We start from the raw sequence: 24572 nt of genomic DNA on the forward strand, positions 1-24572 counted from the left end.
ACATGGTTCATTGCCTACAGACAAAGGTGGGTTTTGTTAAATTTTTGTAATGGTAGATTTGTTTCCAAGATTTATTAAACTTTACCCCTTGGAAAAAAAAATAGAAAAAATAATAAAAAAAAAACCACACGCAACATCATCTTAAAAATCAGGAAAGATTATTTTGTCAAAGTAGGGAAACCAAAAAGCATACTTTCAGATAATGGAGCCCAGTTCACAACCAAACTGCGGAAAACATTTACTGAGGATGAGGGCATTAATCAGCGTACCATCCGTCTTCTAACCCCACAGAACGCTCCATGCACGAAATAGGGAGGTTATTTAGAACTTATTGCAACAAGAATCATGTCAGTTGGCTAGAATATGTAGAAAAGTTTGAGGATATACTTAATAGCTTACAACACTCATCCGCTGCATTTTGTCCTTATGAGATTTTGCACCACAGTTGACTAAGGCGGTCGACACATCTCCAACCATGTTGGCCCTCACCCTATTTTTGAGCACCTATCGCACTACGCCCATTGACGGTCGCAGTTTGGCAGAGCTCCTTCATGGGCGACAGCCGCGGACCCTGGTCCATTTGCTGATGCCATCCTCCTCCCGCCCCCACTCATGGCCCTCGTGGCGGTACGCCACTGGCATGGCTGTGTGTTGGCCCGCGAGTACGGGCGCAAGGCGGGTTGGACACCCACCATGGTTGTTGCGGTCCATGGGCGGCGTGTGACGTCGGTGCAGACATCGACAGGCTTGGAGAGCCGCCATCAGAATCAGCTCTGGCCGTGTGCCACCACAGGACTCGCGCTGCTGCCTCTGTCCCTACCTCCTTCTGGTACGGACGTGGTCCTCGAGTCACTGTCCCTGCCCCGGTTGCCATCTCCCTGAGGGCCTCCTGCCATCCCTCTCCGCCTCCGGGTGGATCGGCGGCTCCCTCCCCCACTCTGGACTCTGCATCGGCTGTCACAGATACCTTTGGCGTCCCTTCCTCCCAGCCAATAACGGTTGATAAGCCCGGCTCCTCTTCCCGTTGCCGCCCGCCTTGGACCTGTCCAGAGCGTTTCCGCCCTAAGTGCAAGTTTCAGGGGGGAGCGGTCTGGTACTGCGTGCTGTGGAATTTGAATCCCGCCAGACATCATGGATGTCAAAGACCCACATAGGTCTCTGTACCATCTTGCCCTTAGCTGTAGCGGTGCGTGCCTCCTGGCCTGCATTGAGAGTGAGAGCGCAACAGTGGAACACGTGGTTGCAGTGGCCAATAGCGGTGTCCCTCATCGAGTATGTAAGCACCTGCCTGTCACTCGGACTGCTAGTCTAACCTCGCGTGTATCTCAGAACATATCGCCTAGCATTAGACAGTGCATCGACTTTCGTGTTGCTTTATGAGTGGACGTGGTTGTCTTGTTTGGTTCGTGACTCTGTCGTCTGTTCTTGATTTGTGTCATACGGTCCGTCTTTGGTCATGTCTGTCCTCTCCCGTTGTGTTGTTGTTCGCGGGCCACTCCGCTCCAATTATTTGATTAATTAAAGTTGGTGATTAATACCATATATTTTATTATTTAAACTTGTATTGTTGTAACCAGATGTACGCCTAATTATAACATTCTAAGCATTTGTTACAAATACTGTCATTGAAAACCTGTTTCGTTTTACCCTCTTAGCTTCAATTATTGTTAGGAATGTGAGTCACTGTGTAATTAGTGTGTGCTAATTAATATATAGAGGGTCTATACAGAGGCGATGTTCTTGAGGACAATATCGTGGAAATAGAAGAGGAGGTAGATGAAGATGAAATGGGAGATATGATACTGCGTGACGAGTTTGACAGAGCACTGAAAGACCTAAGTCGAAACAAGGCCCCAGGAGTAGACAACATTCCATTAGAACTACTGACAGCCGTGGGAGAGCCAGTCCTGATGGTATGCAAGATGTATGAGACAGGTCAAGTACCCTCAGACTTCAAGAAGAATTAATAATTCCAATCCCAAAGAATGCAAGTGTTGAAAGATGTAAAAATTACCGAACTATCAGTTCAATAAGTCACAGCTGAAAAACACTAACGCGATTTATTTATAGACGAGTGAAAAAACTGGTAGAAGCATGACACTGTAATTCTATCAGAGACAGCAAAGGACATGGAAGAGCAGCTGAACAGAATGGAAATTGTCTTGGAAGGAGGATATAAGATGAACATCAACAAAAGCAAAATGAGGATAACGGAATGTAGTCAAATTAAATCGGGTGATGCAGGGGGAATTAGATTAGGAAATGAGATGCTTAAAGGAGTATGTGAGTTCTGGGAGGCAAAATAACTGATGATGGTCAATGTAGAAAGGATATAAAATGTAGACTTGCAATTGCAAGGAAAGTGTTTCTGAAGAAGAGAAATTTGTTCACATCGAGTATAGATTTAAGTGTTGGGAAGACGTTTCTGAAAGTATTGGTATGGAGTGTAGCCACGCATGGAAGTGAAACGTGGACAATAAATAGTTTAGACAAGAAGAGAATGGAAGCTTTTGAAATGTGGTGCTACAGAAGAATGCTGAAGATTAGATGGGTAGATCACATAACTAATGAGGAGGAATTGAATACAAATAGAGAGAAGAGAAATTTGTGGCACAACTTGACTACAAGGAGGGATCAATTCTGCGTAGAACCTCCTCATTCCTTACCTTATCAGTCCACCTAATTTTCAACATTCATCTATAGCACCACATCTCAAATGCTTCGATTCTCTTCTGTTCCGGTTTTACCACAGTCGATGTTTCACAACCATACAGTGCTGTACTCCAGACGTACATCCTCAGAAATTTCTTCCTCAAATTAAGACCAGTATTTGATATTAGTAGACTTCTCTTGGCCAGAAATGCCTTTTTTGCAATAGCGAGTCTGCTTTTGATGTCTTCCTTGCTCCGTCCGTCATTGGTTATTTTACTGCCTAGGTAGAAGAATTCCTTAACTTCATTGAATTCGTGACCATCAATCCTGATGTTAAGTTTCTCGCTGTTCTCATTTCTACTACTTCTCATTACCTTCGTCTTTCTCCGATTTACTCTCAAACCATACTGTGCTCTCATTAGACTGTTCATTCCGTTCAGCAGATCATTCAATTCTTCTACACTTTCACTCAGGATAGCAATGTCATCAGTGAATCGTATCACTGACATCCTTTCACCTTGTATTTTAGTTCCACTCCTGAACCTTTCTTTTATTTCCATCATTGCTTCCTCGATGTGCAGATTGAAGAGTAGGGGCGAAAGGCTACAGCCTTGTCTTCCACCCTTCTTAATACGAGCACTTAGTTCTTGATCGTCCACTCTTATTATCCCCTCTTGGTTGTTGTACATTTTGTAAATGACCCGTCTCTCCCTATAGTTTACCCCTACTTTTTTCAGTATCTCAAACAGCTTGCACCATTTTATATTAGCGAATGCTTTTTCCAGGTCGACAAATACTATGAACGTGTCTTGATTTTTCTTTAGCCTTGCTTCCATTATTAGCCGTAATGTCAGAATTGCCTCTCTCGTGCCTTTACTTTTCCTAAAGCCAAATTGATCGTCACCTAGCGCATTCTCAATTTTCTTCTCCATTCTTCTGTATATTATTCTTGTAAGCAGCTCCGATGCATGAGCTGTTAAGCTGATTGTGCGATAATTCTCGCACTTGTCAGCTCTTGCCATCTTCGGAATTGTGTGGATGATGCTTTTCCGAAAGTCAGATGGTATGTCGCCAGACTCATATATTCTACACACCAACGTGAATAGTTGTTTTGTTGCCACTTCCCCTAATGATTTTAGAAATTATAATGGAATGTTATCTATCCCTTCTGCCTTATTTGACCGTAAGTCCTCCAAAGCTCTTTTAAATTCCGATTCTAATACTGGATCCCCTATCTATTCTAAATCTACTCCTGTTTCTTCTTCTATCACATCAGACAAATCTTCACCCTCATAGAGCCTTTCAATGTATTCTTTCCACCTATCTGCTGTCTCCTCTGCATTTAACAGCGGAATTCCCGTTGCACTCTTAATGTTACCACCGTTGCTTTTAATGTCACCAAAGGTTGTTTTGACTTTCCTGTATGCTGAGACTGTCCTTCCGACAATCATATCTTTTTCAATGTCTTCACATTTTTCCTGCAGCCATTTCGTCTTAGCTTCCCTGCACTTCCTATTTATTTCATTCCTCAGCGACTTATATTTCTGTATTCCTGATTTTCCCGGAACATGTTTGTACTTCCTCCTTTCATCAATCAACTGAAGTATTTCTTATGTTACCCATGGTTTCTTCGCAGCTACCTTCTTTGTACCTATGTTTTCCTTCCCAACTTCTGTGATGACCCTTTCTAGAGATGTCCATTCCTCTTCAACTGTACTGCCTACTGCGCTATTCCTTATTGCTGTATCTATAGCGTTAGAGAACTTCAAACGTATCTCGTCATTCCTTAGAACTTCCGTATCCCACTTCTTTGTGTATTGATCCTTCCTGACTAATGTCTTGAACTTCAGTCTACTCTTCATTACTACTATATTGTGATCTGAGTCTATATCTGCTCCTGGGTATGCCTTACAATCCAGTATCTGATTTCGGAATCTCTGTCTGACCATGATGTAATCTAATTGAAATCTTCCCGTATCTCCCGGCCTTTTCCAAGTATACCTCCTCCTCTTGTGATTCTTGAACAGGGTATTCGCTATTACTAGCTGAAACTTGTTACAGAACTCAATTAGTCTTTCTCCTCTTTCATCCCTTGTCCCAAGCCCATATTCTTCCGTAACCTTTTCTTCTACTCTTTCCCCTACAACTGCATTCAAGTCGCCCATTTTCGTCCCTCTTTACATACTGCGTTACCCTTTAAATATCCTCATACACTTTCTCTATCTTTTCATCTTCAGCTTGCGACGTCGGCATGTATACCTGAACTATCGTTGTCGGTGTTGGTCTGCTGTCGATTCTGATTAGAACAACCCGGTCACTGAACTGTTTACAGTAACACACCCTCTGCCCTACCTTCCTATTCATAATGAATCCTACACCTGTTATACCATTTTCTGCTGCTGTTGATATTACCTGATACTCATCTGACCAGAAATCCTTGTCTTCCTTCCACTTCATTTCACTGCCTCCTACTATGTCTAGATTGAGCCTTTGCATTTCCCTTTTCAGATTTTCTAGTTTCCCTACCATGTTCAAGCTTCTTACATTCCACGTCCCGACTCGTAGAACGTTATCCTTTCGTTGATAATTCAATCTTTTTCTCATGGTAACCTCCCCCTTGGCGGTCCCCTCCCGGAGATCCGAATGGGGGACTATTCCGGAATCTTTTGCCAATGGAGAGATCATCATGACACTTCTTCAACTACAGGCCAGATGTCCTGTGGATACACGTTACGTGTCTTTAATGCAGTGGTTTCCATTGCCTTCTGCATCCTCATGTTGTTGATCATTGCTGATTCTTCTTCCTTTAGGGGCAATTTCCCACCCCTAGGATAAGAGAGTGCCCTGAACCTCTATCCGCTCCTCCGCCCTCTTTGACAAGGCCGTTGGCAGAATGAGGCTGACTTCTTATGCCGGAAGTCTTCAGCCGCCAATGCTGATTATTTATCAACATTTAGGCAGTGGCGGGGATCGAACCCTGGATCGAAGATGTTTTGATTGTGAATCAAAGATGCTACCCCTCCGTGAAACCCATCTTCAGCTCACTTCTGAATATCTAAGATTCTCAGTCATTGAAAATACACTTTCAATGCTTATTGATAGCTGTAGGGCCTATTGTTGAGTTGTGACGTGCTGAGCTGCACAAATAATGTCATCAGCACTATTTATCTTGTCAGGAGCAGTGGCTGTAACAGAATGACCCATATGTGACCAATAATGGAGCTCAGTTTCTGCTCTTCCTGATTCTTTGACTCTCTTTAACAGTAAGCCTAAACTGCATCATTACCATATGAATTTTATGTTGTGGAGCTGTGGTTAAATGTTGACATGGTGGTAGTTTTGTGATCTTTGTATATGTATTGCCATATGATAAATAAATAAATACACACATAACCACATGGCACACAAATGTTTATGGATCTTCACCACAGTTTCTTTTCAGTAACCAACAATCTGATTACAGCACGATGCCATTCTGATGGTTCACCACAGCTCTGCCATCTGTCAGAGCTTTTCAAATCTTTGAACATGCAAAAGGAAACATCAGATCTGAAGTGCCTAAATGGATGTTTTCAACAACTGCAAATGAAATAATTGGGGGATTCTTTACTAAAGATCTTCATACTATGTACAAGGTTTAAGTGTGCTCTACACATATAATACTTGGTTTCCATTCACAACAATAAACTGAGTTGTTACAGCATCATACACTCTGCACCATTTCACACATGCATTCGTCATGAATGGAAGTGTATATATTTTCCAATGGCAACATTAGAACAATTGGACAAGTTTCATATATATCAAGGGTCAACTGCCATTATTGGCACCAATTGTCAATTCCCCTGGAGATTTTCTTGCCTTTCACTTCAATTTGTAGCATTGCGACTTCTCTATATATAACTGAATCACCTGTGAACAGCTTCATGGAACTTCTGAAATTATTCAATAGATGATTGAGGCACATTGTGAACAATAACACTCCCTTTCACTAAACCCAAAGATACTTCTACAGCAGAAGATTTCTACATCACGGATGACATGCTGTGTCCTATTTGCTGTCAAATCTTCAGTCCAAACCCAAAGCTGATCTGCTATTTTGTACAAATGTATTTATTTCATTAGGTCACAGTGCAGAACCATGCTGCATGACTTCCAGAAATGGAGAGACATTGTATCAAGCACAAGTATCTACTGCCATCTAATGGACAAACAGAATGAGCCAGGTTTCACAAGATTACTGTTTGCAGAATCCAGATTAATTCCTGCAGAAGTGATTTGTGTTCTCAAGAAAGATCATATTCCATTAGTGCAGCATCCATCCTATCCATCTGTGACATCAGCATCTCACATGACAGAACAGAGATGCGGGATGCCTTCATCACAGTGAGTGAAACCGAAGTAGATGTTTATGGTATGATTGAGGCTGCCGCTGGAGGAAAAAATACAGCCTCATGTCTCAGCCAATGGCCACCAGGCCCCACTATACAAGCACCATGAATCAACAGCAGTGCCAAAGGTCGTGGTCAACAAGCCACTCAAGTGACTGAAAGATCCTTCTGCCAACTGGCCCTATAAGCCAGCACACTGCTGGCCAGAAGGCAGATTGACATCCCACCCGGTCTTGTAGAGATCTGCCATCCCAGCAGCAACATCCACATGCCTCGTCTGCTGGTAGTCACGGATAGTCAGAAGTGGTAGCTTCGGACTGTGACTCAAGAGTGTCATGTAATGGTGGTCTGACCTACCTGGACAGTTTTATGATAATGCTGTACTGACAACTCTCTCGTAGTTTTGTTTCCATCTTTTCTTTGATGGACTTTCTTGAGTGAGAAACTTGTGAGGAAAACATTTTACTTTGTTATTCTTCTAGAGGAAATACATAAGGAATATCATCACTGAAGCAGAAACAGACTCCAGAAGACAAAAGAACAGGGAAATGTTTCTGAGTGTGAAGTACCCGACAAAGGTCACCAGGCCAAGCAGAAATTTGTCAAAGATTCCCGTGATAAGATCCTGACGAACGATAGGGGCATAGTGGAGAGATAGAAAGATTACTTTCAACAGCTAATAAATTGTGATGAACCCGAACTGCAGTTTGATTTCCAGTACCCAATTACAGCCGATGCAGACTATCCCGCACCTACCCTGGATGAGATAAAAACCAGAATCAGACGCCTTAAACAGAATAAGAGTCCAGGTGAAGATGGAATACAGGCTGAAATGATCCTGGCTGGAGGAGAGAAACTTGCAGAAAAAATACACCGACTGATACAGGCAATATGGACCAAAGAAGAACTACCAGGAGAATGGAAAACAGCTTTGATTTGTCCAATACATAAGAAGAGTGACAAACTGAAATGTGACAACTATCAAGGAATTGCCCTGCTTAACATCTGCTATAAGATCCTGTCCAATTGCCTCATACACAGAATTCTGCCAGTGGCAGAATCGGTGATTGGGGAGTACCAGGGAGGTTTCCGGCCAGGACGGTCAATAATAGATCACATCTTCGGTCTCCGGCAGCTCACTGAGAAACTGGGTGAATATGGTAAAGATTTGCATATTTTATTCGTTGATTTTAAGAAGACGTATGATTGCATACATCACAAGAGCCTGCTCAACTGTTTAAGGGAGTTTGGCATAGCAGAGAAACTCATAAATCTTATAAAGATCTGTCTGAATGAAACACATGCAAAGGTGGATATGGGAAATCGTATAACTGAGGAATTTGAAATTGTGACAGGATTCAGGCAAGGAGATGGGTTGTCCCATATTCTGTTCAACTTTGCCCACGAGAAGATCGTACGCGAGACCTTCCAAGAGAATGAATGGATTGAAATCGAAAGAAAGAGACTGGCATACTCAGCCTATGCAGACGACATCTGTTTACTCTCTAGGTCGGAAGAGGAGTTGGAGCAAATGACCAAAGCACTAAAGGAGGCTGCCAGCAAATTTGGGCTAAACATAAACGAAGCTAATACAGAGTACCTCGTTATGACGTGTGGTCATTGTCAGACTGCTGATCATCTACAATCACTGCAGTCTGGGGACCATTCCTACAAGAGAGTGCAAGAATTCAAATACCTAGGGGCACTTTTCACTGAGAACTCGTCATGTGAAGCAGAGATCAATGCCAGAATACAAGCAGGAAACCGATCTTACCACAGCCTAGCACAACTGCTTCGGTCCAAATCTCTCTCCAGACAGATCAAGATTCAACTGTACAAAACCCTGATCCAGCCTGTTGTTCTATATGGCTGTGGGACATGGAGTATCCGGAAACAGGACGTCCATAAGCTCCTTGTTTTTGAGATAAAAGTGCTTTGGAAGATATTCGGTCCGGTTCTGCTTGCAGATACAGGGGAATGGAGGATCAGATACAACCAAGTGCTTGAGGAATATACCAGCATCCCAACATAGCAGGAACTGTTAAAGCCAAACAAATGCAGGGGACCAGCATTGTAGTGTGTATGGAGGATCACAGATGGCCTCGGAAACTCCTGGATTTCACACCTACAGGAAAGAGACCACCAGGGAGACCAAAGAAATGTTGGAGGGATGGATCCATGAAGATTTAAACCAAGTGTCAATAGATGTGGACGAATGGTGGATAGCAGCAATGGACAGAATACAGTGGAGGAGGAAACTTGTAGATGAGTGTGGTCCACTGGGCCTGATCACGTAGTAGTAGTAGTAGTAGTAGTAGTAGTAGTAGTAGTAATATTCTTCTAGTTTAAAATCCAAAGTGGGATCCACACTCTGTTTCGTGTTTAGATTGTTTTCTCTTTTGACTACTTTGTCGACGTCAGTAATTTTCTTGTTTATTGGTTTTTCCCAATAAAAACAGATTGAGGACTATTGTTTGTGTTTATCGCTGGTACTGCAGGATACAGCTATTAGCATAAAATGTGCTCTAAAATTCTGCAACAGATTGACATTAGTAATATAGGCCAATAGTTGCGTGCACCTACTCTGTGACCATTCTTGAAAATTGGAATGATTTGTCAATTTTTGCATCATTTGAAACATTTTCTTGCTCAAGAGACCCTAGAACAAAGTATTGCTAAAATCAGAATTGTATAGGTATCGCTTTGGGTCCAGTTGACTTTCCACTGATGAGTGATTTTTGTTGATTTACTGTCCCCTAATCACTTAAACCAATAACTGTCATTTTGGTGCCCATGTGATGTTTTAAAGGATGACTCTTGATATGATTTCCTCAGTGAAACAATTTTGGAAAATGGAATTTATTGTTTCAGCATTCTCTCTGTCACCCTCTCTTCTGCTGCCAGTTTGGTCTGAGTTACAGGATAAATGATTATTACCTGTTTATTGACTTAATACTGTGTACAACCAAAATTGCTTAGGTTTTTTCATCAGTCTGGGCAATATAATTTTACTTTAGAATTCATAGAATGTTTCACGCATAGATCTCCTTGGACTCATTTTGGTTCACAATTGGTTTAGTGCAGAGGCAGCAGGTGCTAATGTGATACAGCACACTTAGATTATGCCATTTCTCTTCGAATGTGAACCAGAAGTAGCATTAAAAGTACACCATTTCTTTTTAAATGGATGCACTCTCCATGAAAATTAGAAACCAGTGTCGATAACTCCAATGATGGTTAGCCGCTCTCCAACTTTTTCCCTGCATCACTGCAAGGAAGAAGGTATGTAAACTTCGTGTAGGCTGTGGCAACTATTAGTGCTACTCCTGGACCTCTCATTACAAATGAATTTCAAAAGTGTGCCACAGTAGTGCTGAGGACAGTGCACTAGCTCTAACTGGAGCCACGCAGTCTTTGTAACACATCATGAGCAGCTTGAACTTGGCATAAGCCAACGCTGTGCATGGCTGTGCCACAGAATGCATACTATCCCTGTAGCCAGTGAAACTGTGGTGCACATGTGCATGTTTTAGCATCAAGAAACTATTCTATAGACCTGACACATTATATACTGACATTGGAGAGGGAAGAATATAAGCCTCATTAATTACAAGGGTTGGCATATGTTACTGTAGATCAGAAAAAGAAAATATTAATATATAATATTACATAACTACAGAATTGACCATTGAAAGATGTCATAATTAGTGTCACTTGTAATAATTTCCCCATAATAGTAGGAACAGAAAACTGCATCAAGTTACCTTCCATTAGGAATGTGGGGTGCACTCAACGACTGTGATATGACTTTCAAAATGGCGGAGCACAGCAATCAGCTGTCCTTTCCATTCAGGCTTTATTGAAGCAGATCTAGATTTTGGCTAGTGCTTAGCCATTATCAGTGCACTATTTCATAGTTTCAATAATTTTCTAGTATGTCAGTCCCCTGTTAATATATATTATTAGACAACTACAGAAGTGACCATGGAAAGGTATCATAAGAAGTCTTGCTTGTAATAATGTCCCCATATACTAGGGACAGAAAGCTGCATCAAGTCACCTTCCATTAGGATGCAGCTGCCTGTGTTTGACTGCACATGCTTTGATGTGATGTCATCCCTTCCAGCACTCTGGGTGCTATGTCGCTCACAGCACCAGGTCAATAGTTTTCTTTGCAAGTGCGTGTAAAGTACTGAGCAAGCAAAATGGTGAATTTTGGAGATGATCTGTCAAACAGGCCCTTTTCCAGTAGAGCTTTGGAGGAGAAGGTGAGTAGAAACAGGTAGATGCCCCTTTCAAATTCCTAGAATATTTCATATGAGTGTTCCATAGGAAAAGTTACAATGCTCTCCAAAGATTTATGTGTAGAGCAAAAGGAATTTTTGAGCAGCAGTTGACACATTCGTGGTGTGGTGCAGTGGGCAAGGCACCGACGCAATTTGTTGGCTCAAGTTTGATATATATACACTTTTCTGTTTACATACATAAAATTAATGTATTCAATTTAGTTATGATATGTCAAATGGCACAGGTAATGGTAAAAAGAAAAAAAAAAGAAACAAAAAAAAAACAATGAATACATGAGGAATTTTTCTATGAAGCTGTATGAAAAGAGTTGGATGTATGGGTATGAGGTCTGCAATGCTCTTTTTAGCTTTCTGTGTTTCTCATTCAGGAACAGTGATGCATGGGGAACAGGCGGAGTGAAAGATCTACAACATAAGAAAACTGTAGTGGAAATTATAAGCATACAAACAACATACTTTATCATATTGCAGTAGATAGAGCTTATATTGCAACAATATTAAGTCATGGTGACATGGAGAAACCCTATCTGTTTACACGTAGATTACGAGCAATTTCTGAGCAGTTGTTGACATACGGGTGCTGTGGCATGACGGTAAAGTACACCCACCGGCTACTTGTTGGCACAGGTTCAATTCCCTTCGCTACGAACATTTTTTAAAAATTTTATATTATTCCTAGCAGCATTAAATTATTAATTATAAAATTCTTGTAGCACATTGGTAAAATGTTGCACAAGCTGCGACTGGTTCAGTTTTTGTTAATTGTTCAGGCTTCGCAAGCCCTACGCGTTTCTAGAACAACTTTGTAACATGGCTGTTGAATCACAGTGGGTCACTCACAATGCTGCTCTGTGTAAATGTATTTACAGTGTATTGCACAATACTCTCAAATTTCGTCAATTTATATTCAACATTTTCAGCCTCGGAGATGGATGTTGGATGCCAATAGCTCACCAAATCTGATTTATTTCTTCTTGTACACTTAGTAAGCAGAAATATCTTCCTACTTTTATTAACATTGCTATGACGACTGTAGTCATCAGTGCTGTAATGGCCTTATGATCACAGATTTTGTACTCTACAGCAACTTAATCAAGTCTGTGCCTGTTTTTGACCAGAAGACCTAGGATGTTACCCTCTTAAGTTATTTCCTGGAATAACAGCTCAGGGTAATTTTTAGATAAGGCATTTAGAACAATGTTACATGAATCCCTGCCTTTACCACTGACTATAATTACTGTGTCCCAGTCTACATCTGCTAAGTTCAAATCTCTTCCAAATATTAATAGTTGATCAAGAAAGTTACAAGTGACTCTTATAAGTTTTCCTTGAAATGTTCCACCACTATGGCTCCTGCACCTCGTAGCCTGTAAAAGCACCCAGTTACCATGAGTGACTCACCTTTAACACTTATCTGCACTCAAATTATTCCACAACTGAAATCTGTACTAATCTCAACAGATATGACCATGCTACACTTCACAGTGGTTTGCAGAGGATGGATGTGGATGTATACGTAGATATTAATTACAGTTATAAACACACTCCCATCACCAACATCTGTCATAGTTCATTCACGACTCAGTCTTGAATGAACTGTGACAGTTGCCCAAACAACAGGGACTGACATACTAGGAAATTATTGAAACTATGAAATAGTGCACTAATAATGACTAAGCACTAGCCAAAACCTAGATTTGCTTCAATAAAGCCTGAAAGGAAAGAGTGACTGATTGCTGTTCTCCACCATTTTGAAAGTCATATCACAGTCATTGAGTGCACTCCAGATTCCTAATGGAAGGTAACTTGATGCAGTTTTCTGTTCCTACTATTATGGGGACATTATTACAAGTGACAATAAACATTTTCTTTTTCTGATCTGCAATTACATGTGCTACCCCTCGTAATTAATGAGGCTGATATTCTCCCCTCTCCAATATCCGTATATAATTTATCACGCCTATAGCATGGTTTCTCGATGCTAAAACATGCACATGTCTGTACCACAGTTTCACTGGCTGCAGGGATAGTATGCATTCTGCAGTACAGCCCTGCACAGTGCTGGCTTATGATTAATTCACAGCAACTCATGATGTGTTACAAAGACACTCCATGGCTCCAGTTAGTGACAGTGCATTCCAGTTGCAAGCAAACACTGTTCTTGGCGCTACCGTGGCACACTTTTGAAATTCATATGCGATGAGAGGTCCAGAAGTGGCACTAATAGTCACCACAGCCTATACCCAGTTTACATACCTTCTTCCCTGCAGTGATGCAGCGAGAAAAGATTGTATACCTTCTTCTGCGGTAATTTAACTGGATAGATAAAATATCTACTCCCCAAGCGGTGGCAGAAACACATAAAAGAGGGTTGTAACTAGGCAAGCTTTCAGAGTCAGTGGCTCCTTCCTCAGGCACAAGTGTTGAGGTGGAATAAAAAGGGGTGAAGGATGGCTGGAGAGGTCTACGATAAGAGGTAGATTTTGGGAAGTCACCCATAACCACAAATCAGGGGAGACTTACCACATGGGATGAGAAGGAAAAACTTTCCTGCGGTGATACAAATGATCACAAATCCAGCATTCAGAACTGGATATTTATTATTTGGTTGAGATTATGTTAGAGAACATCTATCGGTCAGAAAAAGCAGTTACTGCACAAATTACAAGACTCATAAGTCTACAGACAAATATATTTGTTAAAGATGCTATGAAATATAAGCTTTTCTTTTATCACTGTTGCTATTGTTGGTGTTCAGACATCTACACCTACATATATACTGCAGAAACCACTGCAAAGTGCATGGCATATGGTACTTATCATTCTACTTTAGACCAAGTTGTTGATCTCTCCTTATTTAATACGATAGTTTCCCTCATTGCAGTCACATTCAAATCTCATCCTTTCAGGTACATTGATTACAGGAATTAACTTTAAGTTTTCTAAATTTGTTTAGAGGCATTTATTATTGATCACTGCTGTTCACGAGCAACCTCTGTACAAATTATTTTTGTGTTTCAGGAAAAGTCACATGGCATAAGACGGTTCATTAAACATTTGTGCTCTACCAAAAATTGTGTATTGTTTGAAGCACTGAAGGGATACATTTACAATTGCTCACAAAACCAATACATACATTGTATCTCACTCACAAACAATGTCCACACATCTTCATATGTTGTGCTTCAGTAGCTTATTTGTATTTCTCTTCAGTACATAAGCACCAGTTTCAATCTTCTGCCACAGCAGAATTCCTACTTTCTTTAAAGGTCCCATGTTGGTCATCACAAGCAGAAGCAAGGAACTGCTACTTACAAATACATGCAGAGATGCTAGTAATAATGATAGAAATCTACAGAAGCAGTTGCCAGCCAGTCTGGGTATACATACTGAAGTCACATTTTCACAGAGTTTGCCCAGCTCATAATCATAACCATTACATCATCTTCCACAGTTTGCTGCCCCTAACTTTTTTTTTTTGTTGGGAACATTGGCCCCTCCATCTTTTGCTTCTCTCTCCGCTCTGTCCCAGTCTCCTCCTCTCTATGTCACACTTCCCTTCATTGCAACAGTCCATCTGACCCTCAGTCTTCCACTCGATACCTTGCCTCCTAATGTCTTTCCAGAGCTGTCTTGGTATACTCCCAGCACTCATTCATTGAACATATGCACACCATTTTAATCTTGTCTTTTTTATGGTCCCTTGCAAGAGCATCTCTTTCACTATTTTTTTCACCACCTCATTCCTTAACGCTATTAATTCTAGATAATCCTATCACACTTACCTGAAATTTCAGCATGTATCCTCCTTGCCTGCCTTGTCCTCTTTATTCAACTTTCCAATGTATACAGCAGGGCTGGGGCATAATATGCTTGTTATACCTTTTGACTACTTTTTGGCACTCTGCAGGAATCCAAATGCTTGCCTTCATCTTTCATTGATCTCCTTACCATTCATCCCATTGTCTTCTAAATTACACTCCTCAGGTACTTGAAACTTCCCACTTTTTTTACTGCTTGCTCTCTAATACTTATTGTCCATTGCTACTCTCATATTATTACTCACATATTCAGCCTTTCATGTAACTTTCCTCCTGTCTTCTCTCCTCCTACTTTTACACAACTCACAGTTCCTTGGTACATTTCTTTTATTCTTCTCATAGTCATCCTTCCATTTCCCATTTTCTGAATTATTTTACCAGATCTTGCTTCATTTCACACTATCATATGCTTTCTCACTGTCCAGCACCACCATTACTAAATTCTTACCATGTTTTTAGTGTCCCTCTTAAAGCTGCCCTACACTAAAAATAATGTCCACTGTCAATCTTCCCAATCTACTAGTAAACCTATACTGTTCTTCTCTCTGGCCTTCTTCTACTATTTTTAGTACTCTCTTTTGACAGTCTTCAGATGACCTCCTCCTTTCTCCATACTAACAGAGGTTTGTTGTTGTTGTGGTCTTCAGTCCTGAGACTGGTCTGATGCAGCTCTCCATGCTACTCTATCCTGTGCAAGCCTCTTCATCTCCCAGTACCCACTGCAACCTACATCCTTCTGAATCTGCGTAGTGTAGTCATCTCTTGGTCTCCCTCTACGATTTTTACCCTCCATGCTGCCCTGCAATACTAAATTGGTGATACCTTGATGCCTCAGAACATGTCCTACCAACCGATCCCTTCTTCTGGTCAAGTTGTGCCACAAACTTCTCTTCTCCCCAATCCTATTCAATACTTCCTCATTAGTTATGTGATCTACCCATCTAATCTTCAGCATTCTTCTGTAGCACCACATTTCGAAAGCTTCTATTCTCTTCTTGTCCAAACTATTTATCGTCCATGTTTCACTTCCATACATGGCTACACTCCATACAAATACTTTCAGAAACGACTTCCTGATACATAAATCTATATTCGATGTTAACAAATTTCTCTTCTTCAGAAATGCTTTCCTTGCTATTGCCAGTCTACATTTTATATCCTCTCTACTTCGACCATCATCAGTTATTTTGCTCCCCAAATAGCAAAACTCCTTTACAACTGTAAGTGTCTCACTTCCTAATCTAATTCCCTCAGCATCACCCGACTTAATTTGACTACATTCCATTATCCTCATTTTGCTTTTGTTGATGTTCACCTTATATCCTCCTTTCAAGACACTATCCATTCCGTTCAACTGCTCTTCCAAGTCCTTTGCTGTCTCTGACAGAATTACAATGTCATCGGCGAACCTCAAGATTTTAATACCTACTTCCTTCACTGCTTGCTCAATATACAGAGGTACTATTGACAAATTGTAGTAGGCTGCCTCTGCTACAACACTCGAGGAAAATAACTCCTGACGATTGCTGGGTGACTTCTATACCCTCGGGCACTAGAGAGCTCGGCACTAAGCATTTGTTCTCAGCATATAAGGAGATGTACACCTAGGTATAAGGTGTACGACTTTTGTCAGTGATGCAGGACTCACCGGAGGTCCCGGCGGACCAGGGGGTCCTGGTGGCCCAGGCACCGGGATGTAGGTGGCGTCCGGGTTAGCAGAGGACCCCACTGGGCCAGGAGGTCCTGGAGGTCCCGGGATACCAATTCCTGGGTCGCCTTTCTCTCCCTTCAGCTGCAAATAGGCAGGAAAGCATACAGTTCATTTAGCCTCACTGCAATTCAAATGAGCATTTGAACATTTCAACAGTAAAGCTCTTAGTTTGTACTGTGAAGATAAAGCTATTCATACTAGCACCAAGGACAAATAAGAGTATTTATATTTACGGTAATATGTTTCTCAAATTAAACAGTTCAACAGAAAAAACACTTGTTTGCCACTGTTGTTCCTAATTATCTATTTTTACAGGTTTTGAGTTATTAGAATCATGCCTAGCATTACTGACAGAGATATTACTGTGCATACCGTTACAAACATAAACAAAGAAAAGGGCTTACAATTATCAAAGAAGTTAGCTGCTAATGCTAAATACATGTAATAGTACATTGAAAACCATTAAACATGAAAATAAATTACTGGCATATCCATTTATAGTGGGGCAAAATTTAACATAAATGGACTGAACAATCGGCACAGGTTTAGTAGTATCAAAGAGTGAACATTAACTGAAATCTGTTTGTCAATATAGTAGCTGTTCAGTATGGTTTTGTAGTACCTCTTGATTTGCAGCATTATGAGCAGAGACAGTTCCTTCCACTGGGCCCAGAGTGCAGTATTTCTATGTCTACTACAGAATCATGCTTGGTATCCAAAAAGATGGAGTCTGTTTTCTGCAGCTTCCAACTAGAGAGTGATCTAACAGTCCAACACCTTCTTCTTCTTCTTCTTCTTCTTCTTCTTCTTCTTCTTCGCTGCCACTTTCAGCTTCCTCTTGAAACACATTTTCTGGTTTTACTCCTCTCTTTTTAAGCACTCCCTCACTGTACCTGTCCATCTCTTTCTGTATCTTCCTCACAGTCTCTCTTCAGTTAACCTTTCAGATAATATCGTTTTTTTAACTTTCTCCTCTCATAAGTCCACACCACTTCAACTTTGCTGTTTCCGTCTGTAGTAACCTAGCGTGTAGGGGATTGTCACTTCATAGTGCAATCTTTCAAGGACTTTCATTCACACCAATGGCATTCACCATAACATGGCACCTCCCTTCCCTCCTGAGTTGAACAGCTAGGCAGTATGCCTTGTCCAACATCTAAAACAAAGTAGTGTAGAAGATTTTCTGACTGGAGAAGCTCTCAGATTTTTCTTAAGCTGTTACAAAATGACAGCAATTGGGGCTAAGAGTCCTGCAGAGCTCATGCACACCTGTCAGTCGCAGATACTGCTCACGCCTCTTGCTGCTGCACAGGCGTCCCTCAGTGGCACCGGTTTGGTACACCAGTCTGGGCCAGGGAATTTGGACAGCATCCTCAATGGATTCCGGGCATCATCCACTGACAGTGTGGTCGCCATAGCTACAAGGTTTGCACTGAAGGTCAACTCGGCATGACACTAGTACCATTTGTGTCTCAGGATAGGCACCAGGTTCCCTCTTCAGCCAACGGGCCCTGGCTGCTTTTTCGTCGGCTCTGACTGATCCAGGGATCAAGTAGGCCTGGCCGTGCCCACCTGCCCCAACAGTCTGTAGTCTGCCAACACTGATGGCAGGATTGCTCCATGGGGCGGGTGATGGTGCCTTCCATTGCATTGTGCAAATAGCAACAGCATTGACACAGAAGTATGATCTCTGTTGCCACAGCCTCTCCTCTCCAGTTCACCATCATTGCAGCATCTGCCAGTGCCCTTCATCGCGAACTCTGATGTCCAGAAGACTCTCAAGCCCCTGTGACAGCAGGAGTGCCATCACTCTAACCTCTTTCATCTGCATGCGCCAGCCCCAGCAGATAGGAAATTTCTCACACCTTTGGCTGCTCCGGCACTGCTACGGGTGTCTCTTCAGTCATAGCATCACAGATGTCAACACGTGGTTTCTCACTCCACTTGCCCCTGAAAGGAAGTAGTAGTGTAGTAACCCATCAGTTACTACACCTACCGCTCACAGTGGATGTAAGTCGGGCCACTACAGTAAGCTTAGTGGGCACCGACATTCAAATGCACCTGCAACTACCTGAAGTGGCTGCCCCTGTCAGTCAGCCACCACCATCGCAAGAACTGCCATTTACATGCAGCACTACAGGAGTAACACCTGACATGGATAGCATCTTCATAGACCAAGTATGAACTTCTGGGCCATAAGTTGTTAAATGTGTTCAAGTCATGTTAAATACCTTCATTGTATTCTTGTTGATACCACTCTGTGATCTAATAATTGTATCTGTTTCCCGACCATGTATTTCCCTGCGTTCCTGGTCAGAACACTATCTTGTCCTGAAGTTTCTAGATTTTCTAGATTCCCATTCTTTTTCTGATATTATTTCTGATTTTGTCCTTTCTTGTTTTACCTTTGATACTTCTTAAATATTTCACCTCTGTTGCCTACATTCAGCTTTCTTCTACTTTTGTTGTAGTCCGTGTACCATCCACATATGCTAGAATGTGTTCATAATAAGCTGAATATATAACTTACATTTCTATGGGACAGCTCTGTTCCATTAAATATCCCTTTCACTTTGGTAGAAGTTATTTGTTTCTTGCATTCTTTTCACTGTTTCTTCGGTTATTTGCCTTTACCTAACATCACACTTCCTAAGTACTCATAACTTCTGAATGCTTTAAATAATTATCCATATATTTTATCTTTCCCCATGCTTCCTTCCCCTTATCACCAACGCTGTTTTGCTCTTCTCTGTGCTTACTCTCATCGCAAATTTTGCTCTCTCCTGGTTTCATACTTGCATTTGCACTAAAATTTTGCCCTCACGTCGCATCAGGATGTTCTCTGCAAACAGTGTGGCTTTTGTTTGTATTCTTTCCAGGTGCGTCCAGCCCTTAACTGTCGTTTATGACACATGATACTCTGAATGCATACCTTGTTGTCATCTTCAATACAAACAGCTGGCTGACCAGAAAAGCTTAAGACCACACAACGTGGCTCTAATTGAATCTTCTCCTAATTTCTGTTAAACATTCTTATGAATTTTGTGCATGCTTATGACAGCTAATATGACAAACAGCTCACTTCCACATCATAGATATCCTATTTCAACTTCACAATTTTTGCACGTAGTGTATTATTGCGCTTCAACACTACTAATTTGTTTATACCTTTATGTTTCCAGACCAACAAGCAGATCAAGCGAGATGGTGTAGTCCTTAGCACACTGGACACACATTCAGGAGAGTGAAGGCTTAAACAAGCCATCCCGATTCAGGTTTTCCGTGATTTCTCTAAATTGCTCCAGGAAAATGCCATGATGGTTCCTTTGGAAGGGCACATCTGATTTCTTTCCACATCCTTGATATGACACGAGCTTGTCCTCCATCTCTAATGACCTCAATCTCGAACCCAAACTCCCTTCTTCTTTACCGACAGCCATACTGTCAGACTTTCCCAATATCAGTAAATACCTGTCTTTTCCAACATCTCATTTCTTTCTCCATCAAATGTCTTAATGTAAAGGCCAGGACAAGCAATGATCTGTCTTTTCTGAAATACTTACTGTACTGCTCTGTCAGTTCTTCTTCTAATTCCATCTTTCTTCTTCTTTCCTATACTCACTTAAGTATCTTAACTACACAAAACCTAGCCCATAAAACTAAATAATTTGTGAAACATGTTGGAAGAGAGAGTGTTTTCTTACTGGAGTCATATTACACCAAGTGCTTACAGTACTGTCAACAGATAAAAATAGTGAAAGTTGGGACAGTGATACAGTGCCAGGTACATACGCCAGGAGGTATTTCTGCGGCATCTCCCTTGTCACCCTTCAAGCCTGGCAAGCCTGGGGGTCCAGCTGGGCCCGGTCTACCAGGAGCTCCCTAGAACAGAAAAGATAATTCCAATTATCTTTCTTAAGAATGTAGCACTCTTGAAAGTAGTGATAATTTGCAGTACATTTGAAGAAAGCGGTTTTAATAATATCTTTGGGAAAAACTTAACGTAGCTATTAGGATTTAAATTTGCACAGAGATACCTGACAGAGGTCTGAGGAGTGATTTCCTGTACATCATGTTATTTCCCGATATAATTTCTTGTGTGCCTGGAAATGCTATATGCATCAGCGAAATGCCAAATTATCCTATTGATAGTATCAACTGCAATTGAGAGATATACACCACATAAATTAATAAGTGATGGTACTGAATACCCATGCTACACAAAACTGGTCAGATCGTTGTTGCAGAAGCAACTGAAAAAGCATGACAAATTTAAAAGAACGCAAAATCTCCAAGACTGGCACAGTTTTACAGAAGTTCGAAATATGGTGCGTACTTCAATGCGAGATGCTTTTAATAATTTCCTCAACAAAGTTCTGTCTCGAAATCTGGCAGAAAACCCAAAGAGATTCTGGTCATACATAAAGCACACCAGTGGCAAGACGCAGTCAAATCCTTCACTACACAATGACAATGGTGAAGTCACTGATGACAGTGCCACTAAAGCAGAGTTATTAAACACGGTTTTCTAAAACCTCCTTCACCAAAGAAAATGAAGTAAATATTCCTGAATTCCAATCAAGAACAACTGCCAAGATGAGAAACATGGAAGTAGATAGCCTCGGTGTAACAAAGCAGCTTAAATCAGTCAATAAAGGCAAGGCCTCTGGTCCAGATTGTATACCTGTCAGGTTCCTCTAAGAGTATGCTGATAAAATAGCTCCATATTTAGCAATTATACAGGGTGGTCCACTGAACATGACCAGGCCAAATATCTCATGAAATAAGCGTCAAACAAAAAAACTACAAAGAACGAAAATTGTCTAGCTTGAAGGGGGATACCAGATGGTGCTATGATTGGCCTGCTAGATGGTGCTGCCATAGGTCAAATGGATATCAACTGTGTTTTTTTTTTTAACTAGGAGCCCCCATTTTTTATTACATATTCGTGTAGTACGTAAAGAAATATGAATGTTTTAGTTGTACCACTTTTACCGCTTTGTGATGGATGGCGCTGTAATAGTCACAATCATATGGCTAGGGACAGGAAAAAAATCGGTGTTATTTTATGGCCAAAATCGGTATTCTTTTTTGTACTTTTGGGTGTTATTTTCTGGCAAGCTTTTCCTATTATCAGTTATCTATTTTCGTCATATTTAACCATTTTTCAATGCTATGTTGAAAATGGAACTATTTCTAAGATAGGGTGGGCCAAACATGAGACAAGTATAGAGAAAAATTATTTTAACAAAAAATTTTGACACAAATAATTATTTAAAAACAAACACCAAAGGTAAAAATGAAAATAGCAGTATGATGCAGATATTTTTATGATGACATGTTTCCAGCTTCTTCATATCATTCTTGAGCCATGGAGACCGCAGAAGCCGGTCTCCGCTGCTCAAGAATGATCTGAAGATTCACTAGGAGCATGAAACTTGTCATCAATAAAGTATCTGCAACAGAGACTATTATTTAAACTTTTAACATTTGTATACTGTTGCTGCGTTTGGCCAGAATGGTGTGGAGTGATACATATATTTTAAATATTGGGAAAAACATAATTTACCAATGATGTATCCAGCAGATAAAAACAAACAGAACTTCCCTTTTTTCAGACCCATAATCAATTTTTGACACTCGACAAGTTTTCTCATCGACTAAAATATTTATGTTAAATGGTTGAAATTTCTTATGGAATAACAATAACGAAACTTAGAAGAAAATCTTTTAATGTAAACAAAAATCGCTGCCTTTGCAATGCTATTCTTAATAAATAAAATGTCTTGGCTGCATCCTCAAGAGATTTTTCTGTATTAATTGCACCAAGAAGCCTTGAGGGTTATTTTTTAAGTACTCCTAAGTACCAAAATACTTATAAGCGTTTAAAAAAGGTATTTAACTTGGGTTAAAAATAAGACGAGATTTAATTTTCTTTATTTTTTTAATTTTCACTCAGATGTTGCTTGGAAACAAAGTTTATAATATGTTTCTGTACATGTTTTGAGTTTTAAATTCCATTTTCCATCAGCAACACAGTCTTTTAATACAAAAATACTTTCTTTTAACGTGGTACCTTTTTCACTTATTTATTTATTTTTTTACACACATAGACAACTGGTAGTTAGACTCATTTATATGCTGAATTTTCAGCTGTTTTTACCAATATCTGGATGAATGGGGTGAAAACAGACAAAATATCTGATATGCCTACCTGACTGTTAACAATGAAGTGTAAACGTGAAATATCTGAACGCGGGAACTGCAATAGCTTCGAAACGATTGAAATACATGCCACAAACAAAACATGAGACAAGTGAAGTGTACCCCAACTCAGACAGCTATGCGCATCCGTCAATCTGGCAACATCAGAAAAACTTTTCCGCATAGATGCTGGCTGCTTTCTATCACCAAACAGCCACACTCCAATAAAACCAGAAGCAGGAGTAGGCGCTGCTTAGCGCGATCATGTCGATATTAATTAAAATTTTCGTAATTAATACATATAGAAAAATATGCACTCATTAGCAAGGGTTAGCAGCGAGCATATGTAAAACCGTTGTCTTGCCAATGAATGGTCTCTGCAAACTTGACTAATGGCTTCAACACAATCATGTACAATATTAACGTGGTTTGCGTAATATCACACAGTACACCTTTTTCTTTGTTTGGATGATTTGAGAAAGGGTTCTGATACCGATCATCAATTAAACAAAAGTAACTGAATTTTGCAACTTTGGCTGTTTTCTACATCAAACTGGTTAACTCAGGTTGCTGTCCTGTAATTAATCCAGCGTACTGGAAATCAAAAAAGATGAATTATATAGCTGCTCGTTTCCATCGTAGAAATTAACGCTGTCCTGTAAGATACCTACCTCACCAACCATTCGAAAAGAAAACACCCAAATATTTATTTTATTCTTCCATCTCTAATCAGACGGAAATGCATCATTTATTACAGAACATACTTGTATTACACTTTCAGATTTTTTTCCTTTACTTTTACAGTGAAAAGTGGTAGAGTTGTAAGCTTAACGATTTATGACGATGTTGGCAGTCTTCGAGCTCACCCTCCTTCCAAATACTTGCATTACATTCATAACAAAAGACCCAGACTGTATCGGTAACCGCAGAATTCGCATTACCTCCTTAAAAGCAGCCGAATTCATGTTATTCGTCCCATTATCGTTTAAACGAATTTTTCCTGTCCCTACATATGGCTCACAATTTTGACGAACAGTTGGTAACAGGTGCGTTTTTTAAATTAAAATACAGAATATAGGTATGCTTGAACATTTTATTTCAGTTGTTCCAACATGATACATGTACCTTTATGAACTTATCATTTCTGAGAACGCATGCTGTTACAGTGTGATTACCTGCAAATACCAAATTAAAGCAATGAATGCTCAAAATGATGTCCGTCAACCTCAATACATTTGACAATATGTGTAATGACATTCCTCTCAACAGCGAGTGGCTCACCTTCCATAATGTTCACACATGTATTGATAATGCGCTGACGCATGTTGGCGGGCACTGTCGGTGGATCACGATAGCAAATATCCTTCAACTTTCCCCACAGAAAGAAATCCGGGGACGTCAGATCCGGTGAATGTGCGGACCATGTTATGGTGCTTCGATGACCAATCCACCTGTCATGAAATATACTGTTCAATGCCGTTTCAAC

General features: G+C 40.6%; 1 protein-coding gene across 6 annotated transcripts in view; it reads right to left on the bottom strand.

Moving 5' to 3' along the window:
* Positions 1-24572, bottom strand: part of LOC126354686 (collagen alpha-1(XVIII) chain-like) — a 2024079-nt gene that overhangs the window by 86386 nt on the left and 1913121 nt on the right. For all 6 annotated transcript variants that reach the window (XM_050004490.1, XM_050004491.1, XM_050004489.1 and 3 more), the window contains 2 exons: positions 20675-20764; positions 16820-16963 (listed from right to left, as the gene is read on the bottom strand). In XM_050004490.1, coding sequence (XP_049860447.1) covers positions 16820-16963; positions 20675-20764 — 234 coding nt within the window. The remainder of the gene's footprint in view (positions 1-16819; positions 16964-20674; positions 20765-24572) is intronic.

The sequence above is a fragment of the Schistocerca gregaria genome, chromosome 3 (genome assembly GCF_023897955.1).
Source record: "Schistocerca gregaria isolate iqSchGreg1 chromosome 3, iqSchGreg1.2, whole genome shotgun sequence".
Classification (NCBI taxonomy): domain Eukaryota; kingdom Metazoa; phylum Arthropoda; class Insecta; order Orthoptera; family Acrididae; genus Schistocerca; species Schistocerca gregaria.